At 37.5% G+C, this 25,745-nt stretch overlaps 1 protein-coding gene across 7 annotated transcripts in view; it reads right to left on the reverse strand.

Moving 5' to 3' along the window:
- Window positions 1-25,745, reverse strand: part of ARHGAP42 (Rho GTPase activating protein 42) — a 287,856-nt gene that overhangs the window by 84,292 nt on the left and 177,819 nt on the right. For all 7 annotated transcript variants that reach the window (XM_038568209.1, XM_038568211.1, XM_038568212.1 and 4 more), the window contains 2 exons: window positions 20,561-20,662; window positions 742-852 (listed from right to left, as the gene is read on the reverse strand). In XM_038568209.1, the coding sequence (XP_038424137.1) occupies window positions 742-852; window positions 20,561-20,662 (213 nt within the window). The remainder of the gene's footprint in view (window positions 1-741; window positions 853-20,560; window positions 20,663-25,745) is intronic.

The raw sequence follows: 25,745 nt of genomic DNA on the forward strand, positions 1-25,745 counted from the left end.
AAATGCTAAGAAAATGAAGTAAGCTTAAAAAGACCAGCCACCTGTTTTTTCCTGTAATGCAATTTACATCAGAGAATCCATTACTTTTTACACTGACTTAGGAAAATAAATGACTTCATAGGGAAGTCAGGCAGATCCTATCCTTGTGAGAAAGTGGAGTGGAACAAAGGGAGAAATAAAACCTTATGTTTTCTCCTTTCACCTAAAGGTTGAGTAAATGGGTCACTTCAGTGGTGAGCTAGATTTACTCAGGTATGTATAATGTAAATCCTTTTAAATTTTTAATTTTTCCATTAATAAGTTTTTAAGAGCAGTTTTAGGTTTATATAAAAATTGAGTAGAAAATATAAAGAGCTCTCATATATTCCTTCAACCTCCACCCCACAGTTTCCCCCATTATTAACATCTTGCATTAATGTGGTACATTTGTCACAAATGATAACCCAATAGTGATACATTATTATTAACTAACCTCTATATTTTACATTAGGGTTTACCCTTTTCATTGCACATTTTGTAGGTTTTCACGAATGTGTAATGACATGCATCCACTATTATAGTATCATATAGGATAGTTCCACTGCCCTAACTGTGCCCTGTACTCCACCTATTGAGCCTCCTCTACATTTCCTTTCCTTTTTGTCTTTAAAAAAAATCACAATTTTCAACAGAAAAACATTACAAATTTTGTTTTCATAGGATGTGTTAGAACTACTATTTTGTAGGGAAACTGAAGCTTACCGGTTCAACAAATTCAAACTTCTTTTTTTCTTGAACCTCTTGAATTTTAAAGACATATTCTAGTGATGCTTCATAAAAATTTTGATGTTCTCGGTCAACCTGTATATCTGCCTAAAGAGTAAAAAAAAAAAAAATAAAAGGCAAATCATGACACACAGTGTAAATATTCATGGTTCTATGTAGAAAATGATTCAAATTCTGTTCTCCAAAATCTTTATTAAAAATTAAGCTCTACAAAAGAGTTTTAATATAGCAATTATTATTATGTTTTGAACATACTGAGACCAGGAAAACACAGTCCTTGCACACCAGAGCTTATATGATATGGAGTGTGAAGTTGGGGAAAGTAAGCATACAACAGTCACCATAAAAAATATAAAAAAGGCATATAAATATATATGGAAATCGATCATAGAAAAAGAAACTAAATTCAGGAAGATGGTGGTGGTATGAGTTGAATCTTAAGATGAACAACTGGCAGTGAATAGTGAAAAATAAAATAGTCAACTCATGAGGAAGTAAGGAGGCATGAAAGAGACTGAGTTTGGCAACAGAGTAAAAAAGTAGAGGACAGAAGGTTAAAGTAAGGTTGGCATCACAACTTTAAAAAATCTTGGATATTTTATAACAAATTTGGATTTTAACTGAGGGAGAATCATTTGAGAATATTCAGTAGAGTCACATCATTAGATAAACTCTTAGAATACTGGTAGCAGAACCAAAAAAATTTCAATGGTCCTAACCCAGTGAATCATGCTCTAACACTGTTTGCACATTTATTATGCATAACTACAAGAAGGTTCTATTGATTAAGAGAGGGAAATGTTATCGAGATAATTTCCTCCTCCTTTTTTTTTTTTTTTAATGTTGCCTCCCCTCTATGCCCATTATCATCTGATGTCCTTTTTAAAAGGCTTTTCTTTCCCAGTTTTGTACTCTACACTGCCAGCTGAGTTACTAAAAGCAGATGAAAAGAAAGGAATGGGCTCTCTGGAGTACTAAGTATCCAACAACAATAATTTGGGAACAGAAAATGCTTTGGAGACATTTTACAATGGTAATTTCAGATATAAAAGTTTTTTAAAAACGATAAAAGTTAGGTTTGCTGGCTTGGGTATCATAGCATATTAGTTTCATTTGAAATACCTTTAATAATTATTTACAATAACTTTATTTATAGAAATAAAGTAACCCAGTATTATGAGCAACTTATTAGAGATTTTTAAGGTCGAGAATTCTAAGTTTCCATCTAATATACAAAAAGAACATATAAGTCAGGTGGGAAATTTGAGTTTCCTAGTGTGTGTATATATATATATATATCAACAAAATGGCATTCTATATAAATTATTATATTTTCTTCTTATCACAGTATTTACAGAATGAATGGTAAGCAGGTATAGGTGGTGGCATGCTAATCGATGTTCAACAACTGGGTCTCTGGTGGGGATGCCTGATGTCTCTGTCTATGCCAGTTTCTGTGGTGTAAATATTCCCAAAACAGCCAGTTCCAAATCACAAACCTAACATCACTGAATGTGGAAGTTAGAAAGAGATAAGAACATCAGCTCTCCAAAAGAAAGCTCCAGTACAACACTGGATGTAAAGGATGTAAAAATATTTTCAATATCAGAGATAACATTCTATGCCACAAGTTACTTCTGAAGGTTTTCTTTAAGAAATAATGACATTGATTGTATAGACTAGCACATGGGAACAAACTAAAATGTTGAAACACCTTTACAGCATAAGATGGCTGTTTGTGGTCAACAAAGCTGTGAGGAAAAGAGCAAGGTGGTCCTGAGCGCTCTCGCCTGAAAGACCTGCTTATAAGGCTGGTTCCTGCTGGCTTCTGGGAATGTGGAATTCAGGAAGGCACCTTCCACCTAAGAGTAGATCACAGTTATCTAAATTGTGCCAGTAATATGATTTACTTTAAACACCTGCTTTCTTTTTGGGAGTCTGGAATTTAAGGATATGATAAATAGAGACTACTTATGTGACCAGCCCCCTACAGACTATGAACATTCAATCTATAATGAGTTTCTAATAGACAATGTTTTACATATGCTGTCACAACTTTGGGCTGGGAGAGTTAAGCATGTTCTCCCACTGGGAGAGGACTCTTGGAAGCTTGTGCCTGCTTTCCCCCAGACTTCATTCTACATGCTTTTGCTGATTTTTCTTTGTATCTTTTCACTAATATATCAGAGCAGTGAGTCCTCTTAGCAAATCACTAAACCTAGGAGTGGTCTTGGGGGCCCCTGACCTAAGAGTATTAAGTCATTTCCTCAGAAACTTATTGGCCAAGCACAATCCCATGTCATCAAAAGATGGGGAGTGGGGGCACAAAGAAGGATAAAAGAAAATAACTGCTCTTACAGTTTTCCATCAACTGTAGTCAACAAATATCAATAGATATTTTCCATCAACTCCAATCTAGACAACTATATTCAATATACCAAATCTGCTTTGAAAAGTCATCCAGAATGTACAAAGGTTACAGAATACTACAGTTTAATTTCTTTCCAGATCAAGATTTAGAAAGACATTCTTTCACTTAAGGTGGCTCTCTTTAGTATTTATGCTCATAGTGTGCGGTTCACTAGAAGCCACTTGCTCATATATCCACCATGCATTTTATTTTGTAGTGGATAAGTAGGATAACCATGTAATTTATTGTCCCCATTTTTAAAACTGAGAGGGAACGTTAGGAATATTTATGCCAGAAAAAATATGTATAAACTGTTCTTTACAAGACAAAGGGAACTGTAAAGTCATCCTGCTAAAAAAACAAGTTAATTTCTTAAGAAAATCATATAGTTCTTCAGATACTTAAATTCCTCCCCAACCACAATAAGCTACCTACATCAACTTAAGATAAACTTAAGAAAAAGCTTCATGTGATATTTGTCAAATCACCTGCAAAGGAGAAAGAATTTAAGCTGGACTCTGAAAAATGAAGAGATTTAAAGCAGGTGGAGATAAAAGGAGAGGAATTTGAGAGAGGGAATAGAGTCAAGGAAAGTTATGTTTCAGTAGATTGCAAGGTAAGAATAATAAGAACTGAGAATTATCGCATAAGATAGAATGAGCACAAACTTCATCATATAGAGGGGACAGAAACTTGAGAAGACATTGATTTGTCAAAGCAGCATTTCAAGAAGGTTAAAGTAGGGATAGTGTTGGATATATTGATTAAAAGGCAGGGCTGGGTGATTTAATGATAAAACAGCACTTATTTGATAGGTGTTTATAAATCCCAGTAAGAAAAGGAAGTTGAAAGATGTGGGTATGAGAAGGAAGGGGTGAGAAAAAGCTAAAGATAATTTTGATCACAAGAAAAAATGTCAGCATTAACAGAGAATTAAAGCAACGAGAAGTAGGAGCAAATCTGCAAAAATCATGATGTGAAATTTCACACATTCATTAAGAAGTGATAGTCTGAAGTCCTGGGAACCAGCAGCAGGCAGTGCAGCTGGCCAGGTGTGATGAAATCATGACCCAGGAGACATCCATTAAGATGTTACAGAGGGTACAGAAGAAGAGATTTCAGGACACAGAGACTATAATAACAGAGGCATGAAGGTAGAATTGAAGGCATTCCCTTCATTTAGGAAGTGGGGATAAGAGGAACCTGTTGAAAGACTTTAGTGAACATGGAAAACCAAAATCTGACTTTCTACAAGAAACTCTTTTTATCGTTTCTTTTCTGGATTATAGAAGAACTATTCATTATTGTAAGCTTACTTATTATTATCATAACATAAATCTAAAAATATGAATTATACTCCAAATGTTAATATCTTGATATGCAACACACAAACTTAAACCTGAAAAATACTGTATATTCTGCTTTAAACTCTAATTTTTTCCCCAATTTAATCTAATGAATATTTTTCAATGTCTTTACATAATTTGCAAATAAACTTTTTACAATCATGTTACATTCCATTTTCATGAAGCTACATTGGTATATTTACTCCAATCATTCATTTGTGCCACTACTGATGTTTCTGAATTTTTACACTGTGAATAACTCTCACATCAACATATTTATACAATTTGGTTTTTTGCTCATGACTGATCATTACTCTTAAGTAAATTCTGACCAATATAAATCATTTCAATTATCTTGCTCATTTAAACTTTGTTGAAAAAGTAGCCAAATTTACTTCAGGACTGACTGAAAGAGTTTATGTTCTCACCAGAAAAGCAAAAGTATACTTAGTTTCTCATACTTTCACTAACTATGTATGCTATCTTCTCATAAGTCACAATACTATCCTGCTGCAATTACTAAATTGCATCATTTTCTTGGGACATATGACATTGAAACTTAAAACGCTTATACAAAAAAAGACACTTAAAATGCTTATAATGGTTTATATTTCTTCTTTGATGAAATGCCCTTTTATATTCTTTTAAAAACTTCTTAAATTAAAACAAAACAAAACAAAACTTAGGGCAGCCCGGAGGGCTCAGCGGTTTAGCACCACCTTCAGTACAGGGCTTGATCCTGAAGACCCAGAATCAAGTAACATGTCAAGCTCCCTGCATAGAGCCTGCTTCTCCCACTGCCTGTGTCTCTGCCTCTCTCTCTCTCTCTCTCTTTCCCTCTCATGAATAAATAAATAAATAAAATCTATAAAAAACAAAAAAACTTTTTAAATTTTAATTTCAATTAACATACAGGTATACAATACAGTGATTCAACAATTCCATACATCACCCAGGGCTCATCAAACAAGTGCACTCCTCGATTCCTATAACCTACTATCACTCACCCTCCCGTGCTTTCTTCTCCTGTGGTAGCAGTCACTTTCTTCTCTGTACTTAAGAGTTTGATTCGTGTGTGTGTGTGTTTTTCACCTTTGCTTTTTTATTTCTTTATTTCTTTATTTTATTTAATTAATTTATTTTTTGTATATATTTTTTATTAGAGTTTGATTTGCCAGCATATAGCATAATACCCAGTGCTCATCCCGTCAAGTGCCCCCCCCTCGGTGCCCCAAACCCCCCACAACCCCTTCAACTACCCCTTGTTCCTTTCGCAGAGTTAGGTGTGTTTCATGCTCTGTCACCCTCACTGTGATTTCCCACTCATTTTCTCTCCTTTCCCATTTAATCTTGTTCACCACACTATTTTTTATATTCCCCAAATGAATGAGACCATATAATGTTCATCCTTCTCCGATTGACTTATTTCACTCCCTTATTTCACTATAATACCCTCCAGTTCCATCCACGTCGAAGCAAATGGTGGGTATTTGTCGTTTCTAATGGCTGAGGAATATTCCATTGTATACATAGACCACATCTTCTTCATCCATTCATCTTTCGATGGACACCGAGGCTCCTTCCACAGTTTGGCTATTGCGGACATTGCTGCTAGAAACATCGGGGTGCAGGTGTCCCGGCGTTTCTCTGCATCTGTATCTTTGGGGTAAATCCCCAACAGTGCAATTGCTGGGTCGTAGGGCAGGTCTATTTTTAACTCTTTGAGGAACCTCCACACGGTTTTCCAGAGTGGCTGCACCGGTGCACGTTCCCACCAACAGTGCAGGAGGGTTCCCCTTATCCACATCCTTTCCAACATTTGTGGTTTCCTGCCTTGTTAATTTTCCCTTCTCACTGGTGTGAGGTGGGATCTCATTGTGGTTTTGATTTGTATTTCCCTGATGGCCAGTGATGCGGAGCATTTTCTCATGTGCTTGTTGGCCATGTCTATGTCTTCCTCTATGAGATTTCTCTTCATGTCTTTTGCCCATTTCATGATTGGATTGTTTCTTTACTGTTAAGTTTAATAAGTTCTTTATAGATCTTGGATACTGGCCCTTTATCTGATACGTCATTTGCAAATATCTTCTCCCATTCTGTAGGTTGTCTTGGAGTTTTGTTGACTGTATCCTTTGCTGTGCAAAAGCTTTTTATCTTGATGAAGTACCAATAATTCATTTTTGCTTTTGTTTCTCTTGCCTTCATAGATGTATCTTGCAAGAAGTTGCTGTGGCCGAGTTCAAAAAGGGTGTTGCCTGTGTTCTCCTTTAGGTTTTTGATGGATTCTTCTCTCACATTTAGATCTTTCATCCATTTTGAGTTTATCTTTATGTATGGTGTAAAAGATTGGTCTAGTTTCATGCCTTTGCACGTGGCTGTCCAATTTTTTCCAGCACCATTTATTGAAGAGACTGTCCTTTATCCAGTGGATAGTCTTTCCTGCTTTGTTAGTTGACCATAGAGTTGAGGGTCCACTTCTGGGTTCTCTATTCTGTTCCATTGATCTATGTGTCTGTTTTTGTGCTGGTACCACACTGTCTTGATTATCACAGCTTTGTAGGACAACCTGAAATCTGGCATTGTGATGCCCCTGGCTCTAGTTTTCTCTTTCAATATTCCCCTGGCTATTCGGGGTCTTTTCTGACTCTACACAAATCTTAAGATTACTTAGTCCAACTCTCTGAAGAAAGTCCATGGTATTTTGATAGGGATTGCATTAAACATGTACATTGCCCTGGGTAACATTGACATTTCCACCATATTAATTCTGCCAATACATGAGCATGGAATGTTTTTCCATCTCTTTGTGTCTTCCTCAATTTCTTTCAGAAGTGTTCTGTAGTTTTTAGGGTATAGATCCTTTACCTCTTTGGTGAGGTTGATTCCTAGGGATCTCATAATACATAATACTGGGAGACTTTTGGGTGCAATTATAAATGGAATTCACTCCTTAATTTCACTTTCTTCACTCTCATTGTTAGTGTATAGAAATGCCACTGATTTCTGGGCATTGATTTTGTATCCTGCCACGCTACCAAATTGCTGTATGAGTTCTAGCAATCTTGGGGCAGAGTTTTTTGGGTTTTCTACGTACAGTATCATGTCATCTGCAAAGATGGAGACTTTGACCTCTTCTTTGCCAATTTGAATGCCTTTTATTTCTCTTTGTTGCCTGGTTGCTGAGGCTAGGACTTCCAGTACTATGTTGAATAGCAGTGGTGAGAGTGGACATGCCTGTCTTGTTCCTGATCTTAGGGGAAAGGCTCCCAGTGCTTCCCCAGTGAGAATGATATTTGCTGTGGGCTTTTCGTAGATGGCTTTTTAAGATGCTGAGGAATGTTCCCTCTATCCCTACACTCTCAAGAGTTTTGATCAGGAATGGAGTCTGTATTTTGTCAAATGCTTTCTCTGCATCTATTGAGAGGGTGATATGGTTCTTGTTTTTTCTTTTGGTGATATGATCTATCATGCTGATTGCTTTACGAGTGAAGCAATCAACAAACCAGCCTTGCATCCCGGGATAAATCCCATTTGGTCATGGTGAATAATTTTCTTAATGTACTGTGGATCCGACTGGCTAGTATCTTGTTGAGAATTTCTGCATCTGTGTTCATCAGAGATAATGGTCTATAATTCTCCTTTTTGGTGGGGCTTTGTCTGGTTTTGGAATTAAGGTGATGCTGGCCTCATAGAATGAGTTTTGGAAGTATTCCATCCCTTTCTATCTTTTGGAACAGCTTTAGTAGAATACGTATTGTTTCTTCTTTACATGTTTGATAAAATTTCCCTGGAAGCCAACTGGACTTTTGTGTCTTGGGAGGTTTTTGATGACTGCTTCAATTTCCTCCCTGGTTATTGGCCTGTTCAGGTTTTCTATTTCTTCCTGTTCCAGTTTTGGTAGTTTGTGGTTTTCCAAAAATGCATCCATTTCTTCTAGATTGCCTAATTTATTGGCATATAGCTGCTCATAATATGTTTTTAAAATTGTTTGTATTTCCTGGGTATTGATTGTGATCTCTCCTTTTTCATTTGTGATTTTATTAATTAGAGTCTTTTCTCTTTTGCTTTTAATAAGGCTGCCTAATGGTTTATCTATCTTAATTCTTTCAAAGAACCAACTCCTGGTTTTGTTAATCTGTTCTACAGTTCTTTGGGTCTCTATTTCATGGAGTTCTGCTTGAATCTTTATTAACTCTCTACTTCTGCTTGGTGTAGGTTTTATTTGCTGTTCTTTCTCCAGTTCCTTTAGGTGGAAGGGTTAGCTTGTGTATTTGAGTTTATTCCAATATTTTGAGGGATGTTTGTATTGCGATATATTTCCCTTTCAGGACTGCTTTTGCTGTATCCCAAAGATTTTGAAAAGTTATATCTTCATTTTCATTAGTTTCCATGAATCTTTTTAATTCTTCTCTAATTTCCTGGTTGACCCTTTCATCTTTTAGAGGATGGTCTTTAGTCCCCACGTGTTTGAATTTCTTCCAAATTTCTTCTCGTGATTGAGTTCAATTTTCAAAGCATTGTGGTCTGAAAATATGCAGGGGACAATCCCAATCTTTTAATATCGGTTAAGACCTGATTTTTGACCCAGTATGTGGTCTATTCTGGGGAAAGTTCCTTGTGTACTTGAGGAGAATGTGTATTCAGTTGCGTTTGGATGCAAAGTTCTGTAAATATTTGTGAAATCCACTGTTCCAGTGTATCATTTAAAGCTCTTGTTTCTTTGGAGATGTTGTGCTTAGAAAAATCAGTCATTTGCAGAAAGTGCCATGTTGAAGTCTCCCAGTATAAGTGTATTATTATCTAAGTGTGTCTTTACTTTGGTTATTAATTGTTTGATATACTTGGCAGCTCCCACATTAGGGGCCTAAATATTCATGATTGTTAGGTCCTCTTGTTGGATAGATCCTTTAAGTATGATATAGTGTCCCTCTTAATCTCTTACAAGAGTCCTTGGGACAAACTTTAATTTATCTGATACGAGGATTGCTACTCCTGCTTTCTTTTGAGGACCATATGAATGGTAAATGGTTCTCCAACCTTTCATTCTCAGGCTGGAGGTGTTCCTTAGGTCTAAAATGAGTCTCTTGTAGACAGCAAGTAGATGGGTTTGCTATTTTATCCAGTCTGAAACCCTGCGTCTTTTGATGAGATCATTAAGCCCATTCACGTTCAGAGTTACTATTGAAAGTTATGAATTTAGTGTCATCAAGATACCTATTCAGTCCCTGTTTTTGTGGATTATTTCTTTGGGCTTCCTCTTTCTTCCCCTTTAATATTTCTTGCAGAGCTGGTTTGGTGGTCACATATTCTTTCAGTGTCTGCCTATGTTGGAAGCTCTTTATCTCTCCTTCTATTCTGAATGAGAGCCTTGCTGGATAAAGTATTCTTGGTTGCATGTTCTTCTCATTTAGGACCTGAATATATCCTGCCAGCCCTTTCTGGCCTGCCAGGTCTCTGTGGAGAGAGAGGTCTGCTGTTACCCTAATATTCCTCCCCATTTAAGTTAAGGATCTCTTGTTTCTTGCTGCTTTAAGGATTTTGTCTTTATCTTTGGAATTTGTTAAGTATCACTATTAGATGTCAAGGTTTTGAACGTTTTTTATTGATTTTAGGGGGGATATCTCTACCTCCTGGATCTGAATGCTTGTTTCCCTCCGCAAGTTAGGGAAGATTAGATTCTTTCTTTTGTGGTGAGTTCTTCTTTCTAGTCATTTTGCTCAGTGCAGAGGGTAAAAACGAGTTGTATTGGAAAAAGGAAGAAAAAAAAAAAAGAAAAGAAACCAAACGAAAGCAAACCAAAACAAAAGCATGAAGGAGTATTCTCTGGTTCTATATACTGTAAATCCCTCAACCTCCCCTGGAGCTTTCCAGCAATGCTCCGCCAAGAACTTGTTCTTCCCCTTACCTTCCAGCTGGTCTTCTGGGGGGATGGACCTGCTGTGCTGATTCTCCTGTGTGTGCCCTTGGGGGAGATGCCCCGCCCCCCAACAGGTGCACGGCTCAGTGGGAGCTGTTTATCCTGTGAGGCCTTTGTTCCCTGGGGGGCCGCTTTGTCCCAGGCACTGGGGGACACCAGGAGGAACAACACTGGCAGCGGCCAGCTCTCCAGCCCTAGAGTCAGCTCCCGCAGTAACTACCGCAGCTCCCAGTCCACACTGGCCTGGATGCTCCTGGGGGTGGTGCTGGTCTGTACAGGTTGGGGGCGCCCGGCGCTGGCAGGAGAGTCCTCGCTGTCCTGTGCCCTCCCCACCTCTGCCAATCCCGGGGTGAGTGCAGGATCCTGGGCTGTGTCCGCTCGGCGCCCTGGGATCCCTTGTGCTGCTGGCATTGCTGCTGGGCCACGGCTCTTAAAGGCAGCAGGGCGCAGCCCCCTCCGGCAGGAGCCCCGCCTGAGCTTCTCCCGAGGCCCCTCCGGGGGCGCTGCAGCCCTTCCCCGAGCTTGTCGGTGTGTGCAGGCTCTTCCCCGGGCGCACCTCCCGCACCTCCCTGTTGGTGCCCCTGGGGGCCTGGAGGCCCCACCGCCCCTCCTGCGGTTCTGCCCGGTTTCCCTGCTAAGTGCTCTTCTGTCCAGGAAGAATCCGGTGCCGAGTTTTAGGCTCCCTGCTTCTCCGGGCCCGGGCTCTCCTGTCGCGGAGGCTCTGGCCCCAGGGCCTTAGCCCGGCTCCTCGCGGGGCCCCTCCCCCACTGGATTCCTTTTTATTTTTTTTCCCTCCTTCCTACCTTGCTAGAAGCGCAAACTCTCTTCTTTGTAGCGTTCCAGCTGTTCTCTCTTTAAATCTCAGGTCAAATTCGTAGGTTTTCAGGATGATCTGAAACTTCTCTAGGGAAGTTGGTGGGGACGGGTGACTGGGGGGAACCTTATTCTCCCCCATCTTGCTGCTAGCGCCCACTTTTTTTTTTTTTTAAAGGTTTTCATGTATTTCCAGTTCACACAGTGTGATAGTTTCAGGTGCAACATAGCAGTAACACTTCCATACAGGTTTTGTGCCTTAAAATATGTGTGAAATTATATGGTCTGTGTTTTCCTCTGACTGAGTTATTTCGCTTATTATACTCCCTACTTTCATCCACACTAGTACACATGGCAATATTTCATTATTTTTGACTGAGTAATAATCCATTATAGATAATAGTATTACTGTATAACAGTATAACATATATATATATAATACTATTCCGTTATATATGTTTATGTACAGATATGTGTAGGTATATATACACATCCCACTTCTTTATCATTCATCTACGGATGGACACCAGGCAGCTTTCATATTTTGGCCATTGTAAATAGTTCTGCGATATACAGAAGGATGTATGTATCCCTTTAAATTCGTGTTTTTGTATCCTTTGGTTATATACCCAGTAGCCTGATTACTGGATTATATGGTAGTTCTATTTTTGACTTTCTGAGGAACCTCCATAATGTTTCCACAATGGCTACACCAGTTTGCATTCTTACCAACAATACGAGAGAGTTCGTTTTTCTCCACATCCTCACCAACACTTTTTCGTATTTTTTATTTTAGCCACTCTGACAGGGTTGAGTTGCACTTTTGATTTGCATTTCCCCGATGATAAGTAATGATGTGCATCTTTTCATGTGTCTGTTGGCCATCTGTATGTTTCTTTGGAAAAATGTTTGTTCATGTTTCCTGTTCATTTTTTAACTGGATTACTTGGCTTTTGGGTGCTGAGTTTTACAAGTTCTCTATATATTTTGGATACTAACCCTTTATCAGATACGGTGTTTGCAAACATCTCCCATTTTGTAGGTTGCCTTTTAGTTTTTGTTGGTTGTTTACTTTGCTGTGAAGAAACTTTTTATATTTGATGTAATCCAAGTAGTGTTCTTGCCTCAGGAAATACCCAGAAAAATGTTGTTATGGCCAAAGTTGGAGAAATTACTACTTGTGCTTTCTTCTAGGATTTTTACAGTTTCAGGTCTCATATTTAGGTCTTTAATCCATTTTGAATGTATTTTTGTGTATGGTGTAAGAAAGTGGTCCTGTTTCATTCTTGGCATGTTGCTGTCCCGTTTTCCCAACACTATTTGTTCAGCCACCACCTTTTTTCTATTGGGCATTCTCTCCTCCATTGTCAAAGATTAACTGGCTATATAATTATGGGTTTATTTCTGGGTCCTCTAATCCTGTTCCATTGATCTGTTTCTGTGCCAGTACCATACTGTCTTGAGGACTACAGCTCTTTAGTACAACTTAAGGCCTGGAATTGTGATACTTCCAAGGTTTTGCTTTCTTTTTCAAGATTACTTTGTCTATTCGGGGTCTTTCATGGTTCCATACAAATTTTACAATTATTTGTACTATTATTTCCTGTGAAAAATGCTGTATCTTGATGGGGATTTCATTGAATTTGTAGATTGCTTTGAGTAGTATACACATGTTAACAATATTTGTTCTTCCAATCCATGAACATAGACTGTCTTTGCATCTCTGCCATCTTCAATTTCTTTTAGCAGTGTTTTTAGTTTTTAGAGTACAGGTTTCATCTCTGGTTAGGTTAATTCCAGGTATCTTATTTTGGGTGCAATTGTAAATGAGATTTTTAAAAAGATTTTATTTATTTATTTGAGAGAGAGAGAGCATAAGCAGGGAGGAGGGGTAAAGGGAGAAGCACACTCCTTGCCAAGCAGGGAGCCTGACGCAGGACTCAATCCCAGTACCCTGAGATCATGACCCGAGCTGAAGGCAGATGCTTAACCACCTGAGCCCAGGTGTTCCAAGATTTTTTTCTTAATTTCTCTTTTTGCCTCTTAATTATTGTATAAAAATGCAATAGATTTCTGTGCATTATTTTTTGTATCATGCGACTTTATTGAATTTGTTTATCAGTTCTAATAGTTTTTAATGGAGTCATGAGGTATGTATTCCCTCTAAACCTATTTTGCTGAAGGTTTTTATCACAAATGGGTGTTGTACTATATCAAATGATTTTTCTGCTTCCATTAAAATGAATACGGTTCTTACTGATATAATATATGATGTTGATTGATTTGTGAATACTGAACCAGCCTTGCATACCAGGAATAAATCCCACTCAGTTGTGGTAATGATTTTTTAATGTATTGTTGACTTCTGTTTGCTAGTATTTTGTTGAGGATTTTTGTATCTATGTTTATCAGAGATATTGGCCTGTAGTACTCATTTTCTGTGTGTGGTGTTGTTATCTGGTTTTGGTATCAGGGTAATGCTGTCCTCCTAGAATAAATTTGGACGTTTTCCTTCCTTTTCTATTTTTTTTTTTGGAATACTTTGAGAAAAATAGATATTAACTATTCTTTAATGTTTGGTAGAACTTTCCTGTGAAGCTATCTGATACTGGATTTTAGCTTTGGGAATTTTTTGATTACTGATTCAATTTGTTTTCTGGTTATTATTCTTTGCAAATTTCCCATTTCTTCGTGGTTCAGTTTTGGTAAGTTATATGTTGCTAGGAATTTATACATTTCTTCCAGGTTGTCCAATTTGTTAGCATATAGTTTTTCATAATATTCTCTTATTATTGTATTTCTGTAGTGTCAGTTGTTATCTCCCCTCTCTCATTTGTGATTCTGTTTAGTACTTTCTCTTTCTTCTTGAGAAGTCTGACTAAAGGTTTATCAATTTTATTGATTTTTTTTAAAGAACTAGCTCCTGGTTTCAAGTATTTGTTCTATTGCTTTTTTAAAGTTTCTATATCATTTATTTCTGCTCTAATCTTTAATATTCCCTTCTTTCTGCTGGTTTTGGGTTCTGTCTCATGTTCTTTTTCTAGTTGTAATGTTAGGTTGTTTGAGATTTCTTGCTTCTTCAGGTAGATCTGTATTGCTGTAAACTTTCCTCTTAGAACTGCTTTTGCTGCATCCAAGATGTTTTGAACTATTGCGTTTTCATCTTGTTTACGTGTGCTTTTTAGTTTATTCTTTGATTTCTTGCTGGATTCATTCATTGTTTGGTAGCATGTTACTTACCCCCCATGCATGGGTGGTCTTTCCAAATATTTTCTTGTGGTGACTTCTAGCTTCATAGTGTTGTGATCAGAAAACATTCATGGTATGAATTAGATCTTTTTTAATTTGTTGAGGTTTGTTTTGTGGGCTAATATGTGATCTATCCTGGAGAACATTCCATGTGCACTTGAAAAGACAGTGTATTCTGCTATTTCAGGATGGAATGTTCTGAATGTATCTGTGAAATCCATCTGGGTCAGTGTGTCATTCAAAGCCATTGTTTCCTTCCTAAATTTCTGTTTAGATGACTTGTGAATTTAGGTAAGTATTGTTGTAGCATTCTATCACCATCAATTTGTTCCTTTATGTTTGTTATTAATCATTTTGTGTATTGGGGTGCTCACATGTTGGGTGCATGAGAATTTACAATTGTTATATCTTCTTGATGGACTGTCCCTTTTATTATTATTATATAGTGTCTTTCTTTGTCTCTTGTCACACTATTTGTTTTTTAAAGTTTTCTTTGTCTGATATAAGTATTGCTACTCCACTCCTGCTACTCACTTTCAATCTGCAGGAGTCTTTCGGTCTAAAATGAGTCTCTTGTAGACAGTATAAGTGATGGGTCTCACTTTTTCATCCATTCTGTCATATTGCCTTTTGATAGTGTGCATTTAATATATTTACATTCAAAGTAATTATTTGTAAATATGTACTTATCGTCATTCTATTACCTGTTTTGTGGTTGTTTCTCAAGATTTATCTGATCCTCTGTCTTTCTTTCATGGTTTGCTGGTTTTCTTTAGTGATATATTTGGATTTCTTTCTCTTTATTCCTTGCATATGTATTAATGGTTTTTGATGTGTGGTTTTTTAAAAGATTTTATTTATTCATAAGAGACACACAGAGAGAGGCAGTGACACAGGCAGAGGTAGCGGCAGGCTCTCTGTGGGGAGGGAGCCCGATGCAGGACTTGATCTCATGACCTGAGCCAAAGGCAGAAGCTCAACTACTGAGCCATCCAGGTGCTCCATTGATTTGTGTTTACCATTAGCCTTGTATATAACATCTGCATATAGGAATCTGTATCAAGATGAATCCATTCTTACTCCCCTCCTCCCCATGTTTTAGGTACATGGTATCTTGTTTCACAGCATTTATTTTGTGGGTCCTTGACTGAGACTTTATAAAAAATATTCATTTTTACTGCTTTATTTTTTGTTCCCTTCCTTCATACTCCCACTTATTTATGGTCTTTCCTTTCCAACAAAGAGCTCCCTTCAGTATTTCTTGCAGGGCTGGTTTACTGATAATAAACTCTTCTAGCTTTTATTTGTCTGAGAAACTCTTTATTCTCCTTCTAATTGAATTGAATGATAGCCTAGCTAGCTAGAGTATTCTTGGCTGCACATTTTTCCCATGCAGCACTGTGAATGTATCATGCCACTCCCTTTGGCTTGGAAAGTTTCTGTTGAAAAATCCATTTATTTTTATCACTGTATTTGCCATTTTTATCACAATATGTCCCGGTGTGGATCTGCTTCTGTTGATTTTGTTGGTAGTTCTCTGTGCTTCTTGGGTCTGGGTATCTGTTTCCTTACCAGATTAGGGGAGTGTTTAGCTATTATTATGTTGAATTAGTTTTCTGCCCCCTTTTCTCTGTCTTCTACTGCGACTTCCATAGTAATGTTAATATGTTTAATGGAGTCACTGAGTTCCCTCAGTCTATTCTCATTTTGCATAATTCTTTTTTTTGTTGCTGTTGTTCAGCTTGATTACTTTCCATTACTTTGACCTCTAGGTCATTAATTTGTTCCTCTGCTTCTTCCATCATGCTATTCATTCCACCAAACTTGCTTTTTACTTCATTTATTGAGTCCTTTATCTCCGCTATGTTATCCCTTATCTCTGTGTTAAGGGTCTCACTCATATCCTCCAGTCCTTTTCTCAAGTCCAATAGGTATCTTTATGTCCATTACTTTAAATTCTCTATCAGCCTTGTTACTTACATGTTTCATTTAGATCTCTGGCCATGGCCTTGTCCTGTTCTTTCATTTGGGACAAATTTTTCTGTCTTCTCATTTTAGGAAAGTCAGCTATATCTCTTGTTTTTGAGGGTAATGGCCTTATAAAGATGAGGTCCTGCAGTGCTCTATATAGTGTCCCCTGTTCCCCAAGGCCTGGAACTTCTGGAAGTATCTCCAATGTGTGCTGCACATGCTCTGCTGTTGTGACCTGGCTGCTTTATCCTTCAGGCCAGTCATCTACAGAGGTTTCTTTGCCTGTTGTAGGCAGTGTTTGGTCCCCGTCTGAATGTGGTGTGTTTTAACTAGATGTGTTCTAGTCTGCTTGTGAAATGAGATATACTGTTACTGCTGCCAGAACCTAGCTCCAGAAAACTCTTGCCTTTGGGGATGCAGTGTTAGCAAAGATTTTGGCTAATCTTCTGCAGGTGGCATCCTGATGTTCTGGGACCAAGGCAAGCACAACTGGAAGGGCAGTTCCACTAGAGCATGGGGGGCAGGGCTTGGGTAAGCAATGTAGGTAGTGTCTGCCCCACAGTGGTTCACACAGGTGGCTCTGAGACTATGCTGAAGGGTGGGGGAGGGAAATGGTGCCTGTCAGGTCCTTTGTTCCTAGAGGCGTCTCTTTGTGAAGCTGCATCTCTGGGACATGCTCCAAGATGAGCAAATAACCTCTCCACTGGGTGCCTCAGGTGCTCTTCAGGTCACTGTATGCCTACAGGCTCTCTGTTCCACCTCTATAAGAGCAGTCCCATTGCCTCCGGGCTCTCCAGGAGCCAAGCCTGCTGACCTTTAGAACTCCAAGCTGTAAGCCCCACTAGTTGCTGGAACTCACAAAATTAGAAATTTGGCTCCTCTCACTTTCCAAGTCCACTGCTATAGGAATTCATTTTCTTTTTTTTTTTTTTAATTTATTTTTTATTGGTGTTCAATTTACTAACATACAGAATAACCCCCAGTGCCCGTCACCCATTCACTCCTACTCCCCGCCCTCCTCCCCTTCTACCACCCCTAGTTCGTTTCCCAGAGTTAGCAGTCTTTACGTTCTGTCTCCCTTTCTGATATTTCTCACACATTTCTTCTCCCTTCCCTTCTATTCCCTTTCACTATTATTTATATTCCCCAAATGAATGAGAACATATAATGTTTGTCCTTCTCCGACTGACTTACTTCACTCAGCATAATACCCTCCAGTTCCATCCACGTTGAAGGAATTCATTTTCCTAGTGTGTTTCCCCCAAGTGTTAGTTAGTTTGTCTCTTGCCCTTCTCCACAACCATGGCTCCCCTTGTCCTGACTGCAATGGCCAGAATCCATTCTTTCCCAAACTGTGTCTCTGCACTTCCTGCCTTTTTTGATGTGGCCTCTTCTCTACTTTTAATTGTGGAGTTTGTTCCACAAGTCTTTGGATCAATTTCTGGTGTGTTTAGCATGATTTAATAGCTATCTAGTTAATTTGTGGGATGAGGCAAGCCTAAGATCCTCCTATTCTGCCACCATCTTTCCTTCTATTCTCTGCCCTTTCAAATTCTCACTTCCTTATTTTTCCACAGGAGACTTTTTCACACCGATTTGCAAATGCAACTTGTATAAAAGTGATGGTAATCCTGTGTCACATGTTGTACACATTCCCAAGCACTTAGCCTTTTGATTTGATTTAATATTTTTTGAATTAAAATTATTTTGATGCATTCTAGTCTTTCTACATTTCCTTTATGATCTCTTCCTCTTATTTCATATTTTGAAAGAAATTATCCAATTACACATCAAATATTACTTCTTTTCATTTACTATAAAGTGTATAATTTTAAGAAGTCTGTTTCTAACTATGCTTATACTCTAATGATCTATCAAACTGATGGTCTTGTAGCTTTACCAGCACAAGGTAATCCCAAATTCAGTCCTGAAAACGGGGAACCACTTATTTCCCATGAACAAATCAACAAGGAGTCAGCTGTGCAAGTGAGAAGGCACAGAGCAGTCTTTCTGAAAACAAGAAGCTGGGTACTGACAGAAGTACCAGAGTTATTCTGGAAAAGGACGGAGGTTACAGAATTAAACACATGTATGGCAGCATCTCTCTACAACAGGTTTGATTGCTGGAAGGGTAGAGGGAAAGAAAACAAGGCACATTTTTTCTTGTCTACATTATGTCTTCTGAGGAGCTGCTCTGGCACAATTTGTGTTCTCCTGTGGGCTATGACTTCTGGAAAAGAAATATGTGCCTGTGTGCACGTGTGTAGTGGGGCAAGTAGAGGATGCTACTAATCATATTATAGTTTTTTTCCAGGCTCAACTAAATATAGAACCAGAACAGATATATTCTTTTCTACCATAGCCTAAGCAATTTAGGGTCGCTAACAAGCCAATACAGAATTAGATTGTCAGGGAAAATTGAAGCATATCCTCTAGAGAATTTTAAAATCAAGATACAGTTAGCATGTCTTCGATGGTTTAAGCAATGTCTAAGTGTGGCCTCTCACATCACCAAGAATCTCAAGAACATATAAGCCTTTAGAGACCCTAAAAAACACTGCCGATTTAAAGGCAGTATATTTTTAAAATGGCACCTGGACATAGCCCTTGATATGGCAGATGGTAGTGTACTGGTGATAATTAGGGGAGCCTTTCTTCACATGACTAACATCTACACAGTGTTAGATGTGTAGATGTCTCTCCTAGGTTTCTTGTAGTGTAATGCCCAAAGAGGTACATGAGCATTAAAGAAGTTTGGAACACGTGAACATAATATTAAGTTACAATACAGTATTTCATAAGAGTAGATATGTCTATGAAAATTCAAAATATGATTTTTCTTAATGACAATTTTTTCACTCTTTCAATTTAGCCAGAAAAATCTTTCCCTCAGCACAAATTGTATATTAACGTATCCTATTTTAATAATAAGTGTTAATAATAAGGTATTTGTTATGATGAACATATGTTTAAATATCATATATTCCCAATATTAAACTTTATTTTTAAAAAGTTTTTAAATGAAGAAATTCAGTTCCTTCAATGAGAATATAAGAGGACAGAAAAAAGGAAACAGAAGTAAAAGTAACCCTCCCAAGCCTTTTGACTGTGGTTCACTGCATTCAAACACCAACTGGTCAAGCGTGCCTGGTAGGTAAACATGGAGGTAAGGCAAATAAGAAAAGGAATAGGGGAGCAGAGAACCAGATTGATTTTGATAAGCAATGCAGTAAGGTAGATGGCTTTGCTAAAAAGATTAGAAGGAGGAATTGAAAGAAGTTCTTGACTGTGATACCTAGAAGTAGAGACAGAAGAGAAAGAAGAGACTGGAAGAGACTCAGCACACTATAAGTTTCCCTGCAAAGGTCTGGAGAACAGTAAGGAGCCTCTGGTGAACTAGCTCAATGACTCCCAACTCATAGCTCAGACACCTCAGGGGGTTTAGTGTACGCTGTGCTTCAAAATTTTATTGCTGCTAAGATGATAATGGCAAGAGGGTCCAATTTTTTTTAAGTATATCGCATCACTGGAACTGGAACTGTATTATACCTTGGTAAGAGGATTACTCTGTTTTACTACAGTTAAAAACTACCAATGAGAATAAATATTTCAGAAAAAAAGAAGAAATGGGCTGCTTAAATGCAAAGATGTGAAAATATCTGTTGACTTGTTTTTTAAGGAAACTGATATAAAATAGAGATTTTAAAATGTGTAATTGTGTATATATTTTCCCCTTAATGCAAAAACAGTATCTTAAAAGGAGATATTTTTTAAAAAGCTATTTCATCAGTTTGATAGGTCCTGCTGTCGAAAAATTGCCCAATAAGAAGAAAAGAAAAAAATCTTATTTCATTCTTTCTCAACTTTGTATGAAATAACTAGTCTTTTACTTGGAACTATTAATATTAAGGGTCATAAAGCATGTGAAATGCTCAGCACAGGGTCTGTCCACTGTAAGTGCTCAATTAACTCTTAATGTCATCATTTTATAAAGAGCAGCAGATTCTGAGATACTATCACCTTTGGAAATATGGAATTCACATAACTTAATGCTAATGTTCTTTTCACATTTTGAGTGGAAAAGCTTACCTCTTGCAAATGAGATTCCTTTTTCTTTGCAGACAAATTTAAATGTTTATCAAGAATAGAATAGTACTTTTCACTCTCCTTGTCAAACTTCTTCTTTCCATCCTAGGGGTAACAATAACAACAAAACATTCTAATTTAAGAATAAAACTGAATTCTTAACATTCCCATCAAATATCCAATATAAGTATTTTATAAAAACTTAGTGAGCTCCAACAATGTATAAAACTTGACAGCGTAAGAAAAAGGATGTGAAACAAGTCATTTGAATATGTATTCAAACGTATTCAGATATTCTCAAAAAAGTTCATGAAGCATGGAGGGAGGCAGGCTGGCTACAGTAGGATCCTTCTGAGAACTTTGGAATTCTCACCAGGAGATTCTGATCTAGTACATCTGAGATAGGACCAAGAGAAAATGTCTCATTTTATGCTCTTTGGTGGTGTTGATGAGTTAATATATAATTACTTTAGAGAACCACTCACACAGATTCTTTTCAGGGCATCATTATTTCCCAGCTACAGAAAGATATTTCAAACAGTTTATTCTTGATGGGGGGAAAACAGGTAACATGAATTAATTAAAAGATGGTTCAAAGTCAAACCAAAAAGATTAACAACAACTTTATCATACACTCGTCATAAACCTAACAGCTGATCTTTATTTATCCTAAAATTGCATTGTTTTGTAGGGAAAACTATAACCAGGCTGGCCTTTTGTGGAGAAGGAGGACAACTTTACCTTCCATCTTGTGGCACACTCTTATTCAAATGCAAGTGGAATAAAATCCTAAAGGGGATAAGACACACCTGGGCATATAATTTTCTCCAACTATAAATACGTTATCCACTAGGTTATTTTTTTATAAGATTTATTTATCTATTTGAGAGTGAGAGAGTGGGAGAGCACAAAAGTGGGAGGGGCAGAGGGAGAGAGAATTTCAAGCAGACTCTGTTCTGAGTGTGGAGCCTGACATGGGGCTTGATCTCATGACCCCTGAGATCACGATCCCTGAGATCATGATTTGAGCCAAAATCAAGAGTTGGATGCTCAACTGACTGCACCATCCAGGCACTCCATACCAGGTAAGGTTTTTTTATTTTTTTCCATTTGAGTCCATATGAAATAAATATTAGGCAATCACACTCATAAATTTTATTGGTCAAAGAAGTACTCTTCCTTGCTTTTATTTCAGTGTTTCTGGAAGTGCAATACCTAGACCACTTTAATGAGAATCAAGTATTTTTAAGCCTATTCAAAATGTAAATCCCTACTTCCCCCATCCAAAGATTCAGGAATTATTATTTAAAACAAGTTCTATAAATATTATGCATAATGCTTTACTTCATTATTTGCTTAAGTATTCAAAAGAGTTTAATAAAAAATAATGGATATGTGCCTATTTCACAGCAGCACATACTAAAATTGGCACAATACAAAGAAGACTAGCAGGATGTTGACATGCAAATTCATGAAGTATGCTATACTTTGGGGAAGGAGGAGATAAAGGCTTCTAGTTATGGACTGAGCTAAGTCAGCGGGATGAAAGGTACAGCATAGGTATATAGCCAATGGTACTGTAACATTGTTGTATGGTGACAGATGGTAGCTAACTTGTGGCAAGCAGGGTGTAATGCATACAGCTGTCAAATCACTATGCTGCATACCTGAAACTAATGTAACATTGCTATACACCAATACAAAAATTTTAAGAAAATAGATGGATAACTGTATAGATGCGTAGGAGGAAGAGGAGGAAAGAAAAGGAGAAAGGGAGAAGACAGGCAGGCCCCTGGCCTGTCTTTCCACTATCTGAGGTTGTCAGATTCCATTTACTAGATCCAAGTAATTCTACTTTGATCCACTGGCACCTCTAATGTTTTTAACTCACCATGATCTAGTTCCAAATATGGAACTTTAGAAAGTTAGCTGATAAAATTACACTGAAAGGGAAGAGCAAGTAGGATTGTACTGTAAAAGTTCAAGTCACTTTTAGACCATTTAAGTACTCTTATGTTTGTAAATTAAAGTATTAGACCAATAAATGAGAAAGGTCAAAATTTCCAAAGGATTTTTATTCCAAAAGGAGAAAATGTTTTCTCCTACTAGGAGAAACACAATACAAAAATCAAGAGTGGCATTCACACTCAAAAAAGGTCTACTGAGAAACTCATATCACAAAATATGGAGTAGCAGACGCAAAAGCAAGCAGAGAGGTCCAAGGTTCAGGACGGGAGGAGTTTATCCTCTCTACTGTTGGAACAAGATAACCTAGATGAACATTTTACCTTTTGCTCAGTGGAGCTCACTTTTCAATCTGGCATTTCATGCCCACAGTTGACCTGCCCACTCCATCTTTCAAAAAGCCTCTCTCACTAGCACTTTTGAGCTCCTTTTCTTTTTTCTCTCCAGGCCATCTCTCCTTTGACATAAGTGCTCATTTTTTTCCAATTTCCACATATTCAAATTACAACCACTTTTAGCATCCAGTTCATACAGGCCTCATTCACAAGTCCCTTCCATCAACTCTCTCTCCCTTTTGGGTGCTCACAGACCTTATACTTGGGTTTCCTATGGTGTTCATGTTTCACACACTATAGCAGAGAAATTCATATATATACCCTATGCTCTTTAAAAACTGAGTATTTGAGAGAGTGCTCAATAAATACTTAATGAACAAGTGAAATTCTTCCATATTACACTGGGCACCCCAGTCCCTCAAAGGTACTCCATTTGTTTAAAAAAAAAAAACAAACCACAATATCCATGATGCAGGCAGAATTCTACATAATAGCTAAATTCAATCCCAACATGCAGAACCACCAGGGTGGAGGGAGGCGGTGGGCTACCAGTTGCATTACAGTATAGCACACAAGACTGACTCACTTTCATCTTATGCTACGGGACTTAAAATTTCTTGCTGTGCATAGAAGAAACTGGCGAAGAGAACACAGCTGTGGCGACAACACTAGTATCTTTGTTTTCAGTTAGCGTTTGATGGCATTTTTGGAGACATTAATTCAGTGCCAACATATCAGCATTCCTGGCAATACAAAAATCATTCCCAGAGCACTTCTGGGACTCTTATTCAAACCCTGGTGCTTCACGTGACCAGGCCAGAAAAAAAAGATCTACTCAAAGATTCCAGTGATGTAGACAACAGACACATACTCAGATCTAGCATAAAATTAAAGAACTGAGTAGGCCACATGAAGGACAACTATAATGTGGGGAAGCATGTTCTTGAAAATAAAGAGCATTTCTCCTTGAAATTCACATCTGTCCTAAAAGCCATGACAGGCACTCCTAATGTAAGCCAAGTCTCATTTGGACTTAGTAACTAACTTAACAGCATATAGCTACTTCTTATCTTTTGTGTTACATGTTCTGCACATCAAGCTAAGAATCTGCCCTGAAACACATGCTGGAAGGGAAAAATAACCCATGAATCTTTATTAAATGCTGTATGTGCTTCCGGTCTTATTGTCACAGGATGACTCAAAAAATGGAGACTACGTTACAGTGTTACATTTTCTGTAAATCCAGTTAAGTGCATTTGAACTAGGTAAACCATTTAAAATGAAGTCATATATGTGTGTGTGTGTGTCTGTGTGTATGTATATAAATACATATAAATATATATGTCATATATATGTATGTATACACGTGATGTCTGTGTGTATATGTATATATACATATATATTTATTTATATATATGTGTGTGTATATATATTGAAATTTTTAAAGTAGATCATGCAAAATAGGAAATTAGTCCCCAAATCCAATTTTGGCCAGCAAAAGTGTAAGACAAGTTCTGGTCTGCAATCAGTTCACTTTCCAGATGACACTACCTTTACTGAAAGCACAGTGCTCATATGATATCTTAGCTTCTAGGATATTAGCAGGTGTGGTTGTGCACACCTTCACTTTATATAGCAAAGTAAGGAACGGCAGGGAAACTCCAAGTGTCAATTTTACTCCAAATTTATATATACAGCAAATAACAACAAACAAAAAGAGTCAAATATTTATAAAAACTACAGGTCTACCAAGCAGATAAAAAACATGAAATCAAACATAATTGTTAAAAGAAGGCCAAATCAATCCCTTCCACTGCTATAAGAGAGTACCAAAGATGAAGAAGATGAAGAACAGATTCTACCACAACGTTTAGAAAATCACAAATAGAAATCCTCAAAAGGTTATCTAATTGTAAATTGTATTTTTTTCCATAGAACTACTGCAAAGTTTTGTTTAAACAACTGTCAGCAAACTTTATTTTAATGTTGCCATGATATAAATGATTAAAAATTTAAAAAGTGAAAAAATGCTTTCTATATTTCTTTTTTTTTTAATGTAGCACATGGGGCACCTGGGTGGCTCCATCAGTTAAGCATCTGACTCTTGATTTCAGTTTAGGTCACAATCTCAGGGTTCTGAGATCAAGCCCTAAGTCAGCCTCTATGCTGGTCATGGAGCCTGCTTAAGATTGTCTCTCTCCACTCTGCTCTTTCTCTCTCTCTCTCTCTCTCTCTCTCTCAAAAAAAAAAAAAAAAAAAAAAAAAGACATTTAGAATTTATACATCAGATTTTAAGACTATTTCAACATTATAATTACAAACCAAAATACTTTGAAATTTCCCATCCAACTATTTACATTGTGTTAGTATTATAGCCATTAGCTAATAAGCAGTTTGTGTATATTTTGAAAAAAATTCTTCAAATGAATGAATAGCAGTAGAAAAAATAATATGAAGAATAATGATTAAAATGAATAGCTAAATTTTTTTAAAAAGATTTTATTTATTTATTCATGAGAGACAGAGAGAGGAAGAGACAGAGACATAGGCAGAGGGAGAAGCAGGCTCCCTGCGGGAAGCCCGATGCAGGACTCGATTCCAGGACCCCAGGATCCTGCCTTGAGCTAAAGGCACTGAGAGGATAAGTTATAGCCTTGACTGCCAATCATGGCTAGACTTCTTCTTAGGATTGGATTTACACACTGATTAGAATGGCAGACCAGGGTGACATCACCATCTCTAAGTCCTAGGAGTGCTAGATGCCAGGAAATTCCAACTATATGCTGTGTAGGAGCTTCCTGAGGCCCATAGGATTTTTGGTATCCGAAACCCAGGTTGTTGAGAATCTTAGTATAGCTTACACAGCAATGTCTCTCCTGTGGTGACTG

Source organism: Canis lupus, chromosome 21 (genome assembly GCF_011100685.1).
Source record: "Canis lupus familiaris isolate Mischka breed German Shepherd chromosome 21, alternate assembly UU_Cfam_GSD_1.0, whole genome shotgun sequence".
In the NCBI taxonomy this organism is placed as follows: Eukaryota; Metazoa; Chordata; class Mammalia; order Carnivora; family Canidae; genus Canis; species Canis lupus.